Consider the following 11380-nt stretch of genomic DNA (forward strand, 5'->3'; position numbering starts at 1 on the left):
GGCGGGTCCCCGCGGGGGGTGTGGGGGGGCCTCCCCCCCGCCGGCTCCCAGGCCTGCCCGTTTTGGGAGCCCCGGCTGGAGTCGGAAGAGTCTATAGATGGGGTCTTCTTCAGCCCCGGCAGGCTGCTCCTGCAGCTCTTGCCCAGTTCATCATAGTCCACATTGGCACCATTGGCTATGGGGCTGGTGAGAATGGACCTCCTGGTGATCGGTCGCCTGGGCTCCTTCCCTGCTGCATCTTCATCTTCTTCCTCCTCCTCCTCCTCTTCCATGTTCACTGAGTCCGAGGAGCTCAGCTCCATATCTGCCATGATGGAGAAAGAGTGAGGGAAGAGCACAGCAGCCAGGCAATCGCTCTCATGAGGTGCTCAGTTTCTGGAGGAACCTCCTGGTCACCAGAGGCACTGGAGCAGCAGGTACGTAAAGGGAGAAGGTGAGAGGAAAGGATGGGGCAGGTGGCAGCAAGCTGAAACCCGTTCCCATTCCTGGTTTGTTTTGTGGGGATGCACAGGATGTGGGAAAACCTCCCAGAGGAGGAGACAACAAATCCCTAGACTGAATTTCACAGAATCCTAGAATGGTTTGGGTTGGAAAGGACCTTCAAAGATCATCCCATCCAACTCCTCTGGGCAGGAACATCTTTCACTAGACCAGGTTGTTTCAAGCCTCATCCAACCTGACTTTGGAGGACTTGGGATCTCCAGCCACCTGGTTCTACAAGTGACGTGGGACCTTCATCCTGCCTTCTTGATGGGAGAAAGAGGATGTGGACTCACTAGATGACCACAAGGACTCTGAGCCTTATTATGCAGGATGCAACAAAAGGGAAGGGGCTCTCCTGATCCTTTCCTCTCAGCTCCCTGCACCAGTTCCCACTCAGTGGCAGAGAAAGGGAGATGGAAGCACTGGAGGCCTCCAGGAGAGAGGAGAACAGAGACCACGTTTCCAAAACCAAGTGCTGAGGGAGCTGCCCAGAGGGCCACAGGAAAAGAACAAGAGCTGGGAGCTGTGTCTCTCTGCCAGGGCCCCATGGACAGAAATGAAAAGCCCCAAAAGGTTTGCTTCAAGGGCCTTGAGTGGAGGCTACCCAGCTCTCTCCCACTCTGAAGAAGGGTCTCTGAGAAAAACCATCTCTTGAACCACTGCTTAGGCCTCGGGACCTGCAAGGAGGCCAAACATGTCTTTTCCCTGCAGGAAGGCCCTGACCAGCACAAAAGCTTCACTGCTCCACAGCACAGCAGTGGTTGCTGCAGCTTCCCTCCACCTCTTCTGCTAAAGGCTTTGGGTGTACCAGCAAGGCCAGGAATGTGGGTGCTGGTTTTGCAGCTGCAAGGAACCTGGTTTGTTGCAGGGGGCAAAGGAGGAAGCAAAAAGCTGGCTAGTGTTGACTTGGCTCAAAGGAACAGAAACGAATCCCAGTCTGTAACACACTCCCAGCGCTCAGGAAGGAAAGACCCAAAGAAACACCTTGTGAAACTGAAGTGGATGGTCCCAAATTCTTCCCAGACAGCTCTCCCCTGCCCATGAGCCAGACAACACCTCAGCAGGAGGGTGCAGGGAAGTGCCAGGAGCCGAGTGAGGAAGGGGGGGGCTTACCCATACTGAGAGATTCCTTCTGGAAGTCCTTGGTGAGGTGGGAGCGGCTGGTGATGCAGTAGACGTAACGCTCCAGCACGTACCAACACATCTCGTAATAGAAGGGATAACGAAACTTATTTGGAACCTGGAAAAGAGGAGAGGGGAAAGGGATCAGCTCCCTCCACCACCAGGCTGCACACAGGTAGCTCTTATTATTGCCTCCAACCAGACCCATCCCCTCCCGAGGGACAGGAAACGCATGTCTGGGTTTAACAGCATCATTGGTGGCTCTGGCAGCCTGATGTCCTTCTCCCTGCAGCAGGATGTTCTCCCCAGGCAGAGCACAGACCAGCCCCCCTAACTCCTGAGCCATTAACATTTCCTTTTTCTTTTTTTGGATTGCAGCTCTTCCCCCCCACCTCACCCCAGACCTCCTCCCTCCTTGGCACAAGAGAAAGTGGCAGATGCCACAGCAGGTTTCATGGAAGGTTCAAGCCCTCTCCCCAAGCCCCAGCACAGCATCTGACAGGATCTCCATGGGCAGAGGGAAAGGGCTGGGCTGTTGAGAGGTGCTTCCAGCTCAGCTCTTTAGCAGAGGGCTCCTGGGGCTCTGTCACATCAGTGCTGGCAATTCACATGCTGGCAGATCATGTCCCTGAACCTGCTGCCTGTTCTCATAGAGTCACAGGGTTGGAAGGGACCTCTGAAGATGATCTAGTTTCACACCCTCCTGATGCTCCACTGTGCCCAGGGTGAAGAAGGCACACACTCCATTGCTCTACTCCTATCTCAGCTGCTCTGGGTGATGGTCTGACATCTGGGTGTTAGCCCACGGGTCCTGCCAGCTGCAGCACCCCAAACTGCTTTGGAGAGGTCTGTCTGTCACAGCCCAGGCACATCCTGAGGCTCCTCTGCAGGTGCTGAGCACTGCAGGACCCATTTCTGCACAAGGAACAAGCAAGAACACCCACCTGCCAGCACAATGCTTACTTGAGGCTTCACAGGAAGCCTTTAATTTCACTGGGTCCAACCATTAACCCAACTCTACCCAGTCCAGTGCTAAACCGTGTCCCTCAGCACAACATCTACACATAATTTAAACATTCCCAGGGATGGTGATTAAATCACTTCCCTGGGCAGCCTGTGCCAGTGAAGAAGTTTCTTCTAACACCCAATCTAAACCCCCCCAGCACAACCTGAGACCATTTCCTCTTGTCCTGCTAGCAGGGAGAAGAGACCAGCCCCACCCAGCTCCAACCTCCTTGCAGGCAGTTCCAGAGAGCAAGAAGGTCTTCCCTCAGCCTCTTTTTCTCCAGGCTGAACACCCCCAGTTCCACTCATCTTGGACCACATCAAGGTCCAAGATCCACCAAACAGCTGCAGGCAGCCAGCTAAGGGAAAAGGCAACACACTGGCTGCATTCCCATGGCCACCTTGCTGCCTTCCTCTCCTGGCAGCCAGGGGAGGTCCCCATCACACTCACAGGAGGGTTTCCAGGCCCTGGTGTCACCACCAGCCTTAGTGAACACTGCAGGCTGTCCCTCTGCCTGGGTTCCTGCCATCCCAGGAGGCCAGGGCCTACCAGCTCTCCCCAGATCCTCACCCGTGTGCGGTCTTCGATGCTGTAGATCCGGAGCTGCATAGGGATGTTGAAGCTGTGTAAGAAGTTGCCTCCAAAAACCAGCGTGTCCATGGGAGTGTACACAGCATGGATCCAACCTGGGAGAGAGAGCAGAGCTTGAAAGATCTATCTGAACCACTAGGTGAGGTCAAGGTCTCACAACTGACAGTCCCTACTCATTCAATCCCTTAGTGATCTCCTCTGATCTCTTCAGAGCAGGGTTGTTGAATCTGCACCACCTTCATGCTGTTGTGTCCAGCCTGATGGTTGAAGCCTGACCATGCATCCAGGTCAGCTGCACACACAGACTGGCTACAACAATGTCCACCCCTCCTGAAGTGTCACCATTGAACCACTCCATACTCAGCTCACTTGACCCATCTAAGAGCCAGAGGCAGACCTGTACTTGGGCACTTAGATTCACCTCTGGATCTGGCCTTGGATCCTCCCCATGGTGACACAAGTCTCCAACTCCTGTCTATACATTTTTGTCATCCTGGTGTCTCTGTAGAGTAGCTTTCTAGTCCGTGTTAGGCCTCAAGAACACCAGCAACAAGGAAAAATAAGTTTCCCCGAAGTCTGTTCAACAATTTTAAAACTCTCAAGGTAACTCCAGTCTCAGCTCTGTCATCTTCACAGCCAAGTAATCCATCCAAGCCCAACATTTTGGTAATTCCAGCAAGGGCTTCCCTAAGGCAAGGCCACTCAATTCAAAAGAAGTGTCAGTTGTAACAGGACTCAAATGAGTAACCTGTGCAATCCCTGGTGTTTTCAGTTCCTGGTCCTGCTGTAGGCTGGAACACAGCTCATCCCTGCACAGCTGTTGGAGGTGCAACAGCAGGTGACAGCAGCTTGGAACAGTCCTAAGGACACCATTTTTATCCAAGAGTTTTATTAACAGCCTTCAAAGGGCTCCTACAATCCTTCTCCTTGCAAGGATGCAGCCACATCACATCTCCCTCTCCCAGTCACTCCTGAGGGAGGAAGCTAAATCCTGCCTGCTCTGATCCTGCTGGTGGTCCCAGGAGTTTCAGGCTCTCACCACAACCCTGGGCCAAGGCCTGGATGTGCCTGCCCAACCCCCTGGTACCTGAGGGGATGACAAATGTGTAGCCCTGCTTGAGCTCGATGCGCTGGCACTCAGACACTCTATCCCCAAGGAAAATGTCTCCCTGCTTCCCTGAGAGAAGCCAGTTTTCATAGAGCTCCAGGTTCTGGGGCGTAGGAGGGATCAGCCAGAAGATCTACAAAAATAAAGACAACACGTGTAAGTCATTGCATAATTAATAAGATTAGCTCCTGCTTCTGACCCTGCCCTGCTCCCTCTCCCAGACATCTAAATCTCTTCCTTTCCCCACTCACAGAGGATGCAAATCCACAGGAATTCCCAGAAAAGTGCCCTGCACAGCTCATGTGAGGGTACAAGCTGCTGAGCAAGGGCTTTCCTGCTGGGATGCACTGAGCACCATGGGCAGACTGAGCTTGGGATACTTTTTAAGGTGGTATTTCCATCAGCATCAAGAGATCCAGAGCCCACCAAAGAGACCAGAGCATGAGGGACAGAGGAGATATTTACCTGAGTATTTCTGCCAGATTAGAGCTATAAATGACCTAGAGATTGGCACCTGCCTACAGGGGACAAGCAGATCCCATCCCCACACAGGCTCTTCCAACAGCTGGTCCTTTGAGGGAAAGCTCTGGAAGTCTGGCAGCTGCATCTCCTTGGCAAGGGAAGGTGGGTGAAGAGCCCAGACTCTTCAGGTGGGACAGAGTCTGCTGCATTCCCTGACCCTTATCTAAGGCAGAGGAGGACTAGTTGCTCAGGATTTCTACTAGAGAAGTGACAAGAAGGGTTTTTTTTTTCCCCAAAGATTTGCCTTTATGGACTGTGGAGGGAGTCCAGACAGTTGTCTTCAGCTGAACAATTCCTTCCCAGCAGTTACAAGGAGAAGGGAGCATCTTCAGGGATGGACAAGAGGAAGGACTAAAAACCACTCTCCTGAAGCATCTGTGACCTTCCCTAACAGGAACTGTCCTCCTACCTTTCCCCCTCGGTGGATGTGGTACCACACAGAAGTTCCACCAAAGTCCACGTGGAAATCTGTATAGCAGCCCTTGACACTCATCAGACAGTACCTGGTGGGAAAGAAGATGGCAGGAAGGTGAAAATGAGTGGTGAGCCACATCTTAAGGCAGATAGAATATTTCCCAAAGGGCAAATGGGCTGCCCAAACCCAGGCCAAGGGCCAGAAGCCAGGGAGTGCAGTGCTAAGCACTGTAGCTGCAGGGAGGTGGTGGCCTGCAGGAGAGGTCACCCTGCATTTATGTCACATCCCCACAAAGAGATCTAGTCCAGGCAAGAGGAGAGATCCATCCTCTCACACCCAGCAGCTCTAGGAACCCCCAGGCCTGGCCTGGAGAGCAGGATGGGCAGTGTTTAGCAGATCACCTGGCTCCAGATGTCCCAAAGTGGTGAGCACCAAGAGTTTTCCTGAAGCACAGTGAGCTTCAAGAAGCCACAAGAGCCCCCTCTTCCTCACATTGTGTGGCAGGGGCCTAAATAACTACATCCAGTGTCCTTACAAGTGTCACCCTCTGAAATGAACAGGGAGACTGCTCCTCTTGCTTCCCCTGGGTACAAACTGCTTCTCCCTTGGGCACTTTTCTTGCCAGAGATGCTTTTTGCTGCCTGCTGTCACTGGAGCAGCTCAGGGAGTCACTTACTTTTGCACCTTTGGATACTGCATCTCCAGGATGGCATTTGTAGACTCTGTCTGACTCTCCTTCAGGTGTCTGGGCCACATGTTATCAACCCAGTCAATCAAATCCACCTGCAGGAGAAAGGTGGGAGACATGAGTAGAGGGGAAAAGGGCACAGTAAACACTTTTGCTTCATCCAGGCTGTCCTAAGAGCTCAAATACCTGTTGCCTTCCTGGTAAGCCCACAGGTCCATATGTGGCTGGGACCCTGTGGGGTGCAGGGTTGCACCAGGCCCACCAAATCCACACATGATGCTGCACACAGACTGCCAGGCAGCCCTGCTCAGAGCACACTCCCACCAAACAATGGGACTTCAGCAGGGAAGGACACCCTGGTGGCACCTGAATGACCAAATAACCCCCTCCCACCCAGCGACGTTCCCAATGCCACTGGTGCAATCCCACACGAAAGGAACTTTGGACCAGCTGTCCTGATGCCAGGTGCTGCTGTACAGTGAGAAACACAGTGAGATCCCACGCATGGTGCTGGGATATTTGTCTTCTGCTTAGGGGCTAGGAAGGAACTGTTTGGTACTGGGCTTCCATAAAAAACACACTGGGAAGCAACTGGTAGGGTAGGATTCAACTTGCTAAGCTTCAGGACAGCCAGAGATGTCCAGGCTCCCTCTGCAGTCAGCAGACTGAAGTGAATGGCCCTACAGAGCTGCCCCTTCCCCTCCACCGACTGCAGAGGGAGTTCAGGATGTCCATCCCACCCAGCCCACCTTTCACACTTCAGGGCAACTCGTTTCCCTCCTGCCCCCCCTTGCAGCACACTTCCAGTCTCAGCCTCCTCTGCCCTGAGGGATTTCACCACTTGGCATCAGAAGCCCTCCCTGCCATGCTGCACAACCTTCTGGAGAAGGGTTCTGCAGAAGGAGGAGCCAAGCTCACCGTAGCAGGTCTCTGCACCAGGTTCTCCAGCTTGGTGTGGCTGAACTCCAGGCTGATGACATTGTAAAGCTTCTCCCTCTCAGCCTCTGGTGTCTCATAGTAACGTGCCCACTGTGCCATGGACATCTCGATGTCCCTCTGGGTGTTCACATCCATGACATCCACCATCCTTCTGCTCCCTGCCACAACAGACAGAGCACTGGAACCATCCCTGTGCACAATGGACCACCCAGAAGAGACACTCCAGGAGACAAGGGACCCTTCCTCAGAGAACTGTTCCCCTTGGAACTGGCTGCCCAGAGAGGTGGTTGAGTCACCAGCCCGGGATGTGTTTAAAAGCTGTCTAGATGTAGTGCTTGGGGATATGGTTTAGGGGCGAGCATGGTAGAGCAGGGTTAAAGGTTGGACTTGATTACCTTACAGATCTTCTCCAACCTAAATGATTCTGTAATTCTATGATTCTATGAACCCATCCACCCACGTGTGAGGTCTTGGCCTCTCCCATAACTTCATCTTCTTCCATACCCACATTGAAACAGAAGCTCAAACTGCTCCTCAAGCACCTAAGAGTTGTGATCCACTGCCTACAGATGGCTCAGGTTCAACCAGCACGCTGGGGGAGCCACAAGGCCAGACCTCCAGCTTCGATCAACCCAGTGAACCCTCCACCCATCCCTCCCCATCTGCCCAGGGGGCAGCAGGGCTCCCTGTTTCCCCCAGGGCACTTACCCACACACAGCCGCACATCGTTGACGCTGAAGTCCGGATCTGGCATCCTGCAGAACAAACACCTTGCTGAAAACATCAGGAAGTGCTCCTACCTGCAGACCCTTCCCACCTGTAAGCCCAGTACTGACACCCTGAAGATACTATTCTGCTGGTTTGTTGCCTCTTGGGTGCGGGTGAGGACCATGCAAGCAGGTCTCTGGGGGCACAGGTCTGGGGTGGGAATGCTGAGCCCAACTTCTGGCTAGGGAAGCAGATTTGGGAATGGGAGGTATCATCTCTAGAACATGAGTTGCTGTGGAAAACCCTACCTCTTATTGTAAAGACTGCTCCTAAGAGTTGACCCCATCTAAAGGGCACAGCCAGAGCAGCACATTTCACTGACAGTCTAACCCCTCCAACTATTTGTGCTGGCACACTTCTCTGTACATGCATCATCCAAGCAGCTCTTGACCCAAAGAAACAACCAAAAGCTCAGGAAAGATCCAGTTCTGCCCACACTGTAACCCCCCCAATATCAAACCTGGGCCCTCCCAAGTCACCCAGCAGTGAAAACTGAACCTGGCAGAGTTTCCTTCCTCATTTTCTTCACTGTGCACTGGATGAGATGCTGCCCACCCCCTTCACAGCCAGTTGATCCTGCTGCTGGTCCTGGCTCTGACACAGTTTCCCAGGGCTAATTTATTCCTCTAAATTTCATATAAATCAAAAAAACAAAAAAACCCAAACCACTGAGCTAGTAGAAACCCCAGATCAGATCAGGTTCCTTTGTCTTAAAGTTGTAGAAGACAGCTGCAATGTTTTGAAGCATTATTTCTTGCCTTAAAACTACATCTGCCACCCCATGTGAACATGATAAAGCAGCCCAAAGTCTTGCATCAGTTTAACTTTACACTCAAAGCTCTAAATCTTAACTGATGGCACATGAGAAGTACCCATGTCAGGTTGGAATTCTGGGAACTGCCAGAAATACTACAAATTCCTTGACTCTCTGGCAATAGAGGCCTATATTGCTAGGAAAGAAACCCAGCCAGATGTTGCATCAGAGCAGCCACGGGGCTTTCCAGACTTTTGGTTGAATTGTGATAACCTACAGCCTCCCAGAACTCCCATTTTAAGTCCAAACAGATCAGGAAGAACAGGATAACTGAGGTGGAAGCCACTTTCCTCTGCTTACTGCATGTACAGAATAGTGTGGACAGGACACAGTCATGCCAACTTGGTAGGGCATGGATCCAGCTACTAGGATTTATCCCACACAGTGTGGAGAAAGGCAAGAAATGGGGCCAGAGTCATCCAGAACCCTGTGCCCCTGACACTTACTTTATCCCCAGGCCATCAGAGCTCCTGAAGATGAGAGGGTCCCTTAGGCCACCCCGCTGGATGTATTCAACTGTGAAGTCTGGTGTGGGGAAAAAAGAAAAGGGAAGGTGTTAAGGGAGAGTCCTCCAGAGGACTATAGACAAACAGAGGTTAGAAAGGATCTCTGGAGATCTCTAGTCCAACCCTGCTCCCAGCAAATTAATTTCAGACTCAGATCCAGACCCAGTTGAGACCAGAGAATCTCCTCACATCTCTGTGGCAAGGCTAGCCAGCAAATAAAACCTCACTTCTTGCTATTTCTTCACCCCTTTGGAGAGCCTGGAACTCCTTTGCAGCAGCTCTGTGAGCAGCATGGTGTGTGCTGCTGACAAGCTTCAGACAGGGCCCCTCCCAGGGAGGGAGGGGTTTGCTCCACCAGGCTGCACCAGACAGGGGAACAAGCACAGCCTTCGCTCCTCACTTCCTCTCATGAAGTTCACAGCCAAGCCAGAGAGGCCTTGAAGAAATGCTCCTCCCTCCTGGTAAATCCTCACCAGGCTTCCACTGGCTGTGTGATGAAAGGCCATCCCACTGGGCCATATGGGTGGTGAAAGAATGGAGAGAAATCCCACACAGCCTTTGAATTAAACATCTCCTAGACATGTGGCTGCAATTCCAGGTGCTGAGCCAGGCAAGCCCTCGTGTTCCTGGCTGCCATGTGTCCCAGCAAGCCTGCAGAGCTCACTGCTCTCCAGACTGAGGGGCTTCCATGCCCTTTCCCACACATACTCCCTGTTTTCAGCTCCCCCCAGCCGAAGGGTTGAGCCAATCTCCTACCAATGTACCCCAAATTGTCTTCAAAATGCTTGGGGACCATGGATGGGAGCAGGCAGAGATGTCCCCTGCCTGCTCTGCACCACTTGGGTTATGCAAGTGAGGTGGTTTACAGCAGAGGAGAGGGCAGGGCTGGTGGGAGCAATGGAGAGTTTTCCCAACTTAAGGATGCAAAACCAAAGGAAAATGCCAGAGAGTGGGAAAGGATTTAATGAACATCACAAATGACTGGTAACCACCCTTGGAGTTGGCAGTGGGGGAGGCTTTGGGTGTAGTCAGATGCAGGAGAGCACATCCAAGTGTGATGATCACTGCTCCCTCTCTAATAAAGGTCATCTCATACACCATGAAGGAGCAGCCAGGACCAACAGGTATCTGCTCCCTGCCAGCGCTCACACACTGCAGCCCCGACACAAACCTTTGCCTTCCATGAAGACCACGAAGGTGGAGTTGAACTTGTTGGTGGACAGCTTCTCCTCCAGGTCAAATGTCCTCTTCCCTTCAATTTCATCATCAGAGATGCCATCATCCTCGTAACGCCGCCTCATCGTGCCACGCTGGGGAGAGAAGGGACCAGGGGGGAAGAGTTGTGGGACCAGGGAGGGAAGACCATGAGGAACCACCTTCCCAGAGCCACAACTCAACCTGGCACAGCTCAGCCAAGGGCTCTGGGGAAGCCCTTGCCCTACAGCAGCTGGTCCCTGGGAAGCTTCTACTCCCAGAAAAATGAGACCCTCTATTACTGAGTTATCTACTAGATCTCTTGCTCAAAAAGCACTGTTGGGATCAGTCTTTTAAGAGAAACATGGCAGAGAAGATCTATTTAGCCAACACCTACCCTGGATTTGCTTCTCCTGCAACCAGATTTGTGCAGATTTGTGCAGGAGACAAGAGAATTCACTCCCAGTGAGCACTGACACAGGAGACAGTTCAGTGTAACTGGGGGCCAAGGAAAAAGAATCAGTTTGCCATGTTTAAAGGTTCATCAGGATTTTCCTATGCTGGAGGTAAAGGCATTTGTGAATTTAAATCACAAATTTGCTGCCAGAGCACCAAGTGATACAGGAAGGGGTTTAATGCTGAAAACAATTCACAGGTTTTCATCTCTGGCTACTCTTGTACACAAAAGTTGATTTATTCCCTTGTTTGTGGGGAAGTAACCCTTTCCTTAGAGGGTCTCATAAGTACATCTGTACTGGGACTCCTGACAGGCATTCTCTTCTAGCATTGCTGGATCTGGAAGAAATTACTGTTCCCAGCTGTTAGCCACCCTCTGGAGAGCAGCAGAGCCTCGGTGGGAATGCTCCCTAAATCCCCTCAGATAAAAACAACCTGGTCTGAATTAGCCAAGCAGATTTCCCTCAGTTAGGGATGCTCCCATTAGTGTCCACACCAATTGTTACGCCAGCCAGGGACAGGATGGGGCAGGAGGTGAGAGGAGCAGCTACTGTCACACCTTGGTGGCATCACAGCACTGGTGACAGGGTCACATCCCAGCCACAGATCATGATGCTGTGGTGCCAAAATTCCCTGTCACCACCTCCTGCCACAGCACACCTCCATGCCTGGAGTGGAGAGCATTTCCTAGCTCCTTTCCTCCTTCTTTCAGAGGTTCCTGGAGAAGCAAGGAGGGCCCTTTCCCAAGGGAAGACACCTACCTTGGTC

The 11380-nt window shown here is 52.2% G+C and overlaps 1 protein-coding gene across 1 annotated transcript in view; it reads right to left on the reverse strand.

Annotated features, from left to right (window-relative positions):
- KDM2A (lysine (K)-specific demethylase 2A) overlaps positions 1-10263 on the reverse strand; it is a 25741-nt gene extending 15478 nt beyond the window's left edge. The window contains exons 1-10 of the mRNA XM_009995031.1: positions 10134-10263; positions 8903-8981; positions 7583-7629; positions 6854-7032; positions 5924-6030; positions 5242-5335; positions 4290-4443; positions 3182-3297; positions 1597-1723; positions 42-304 (exon numbers count right to left, since the gene is read on the reverse strand). Of these exons, the coding sequence (XP_009993333.1) occupies positions 42-304; positions 1597-1723; positions 3182-3297; positions 4290-4443; positions 5242-5335; positions 5924-6030; positions 6854-7032; positions 7583-7629; positions 8903-8981; positions 10134-10263 (1296 nt within the window). The remainder of the gene's footprint in view (positions 1-41; positions 305-1596; positions 1724-3181; positions 3298-4289; positions 4444-5241; positions 5336-5923; positions 6031-6853; positions 7033-7582; positions 7630-8902; positions 8982-10133) is intronic.
- Between the last annotated feature and the right edge of the window lie 1117 nt (positions 10264-11380).

The sequence above is a fragment of the Chaetura pelagica genome, unplaced genomic scaffold (genome assembly GCF_000747805.2).
Source record: "Chaetura pelagica isolate M959 unplaced genomic scaffold, ChaPel_1.0 scaffold553, whole genome shotgun sequence".
Taxonomy (NCBI): domain Eukaryota; kingdom Metazoa; phylum Chordata; class Aves; order Apodiformes; family Apodidae; genus Chaetura; species Chaetura pelagica.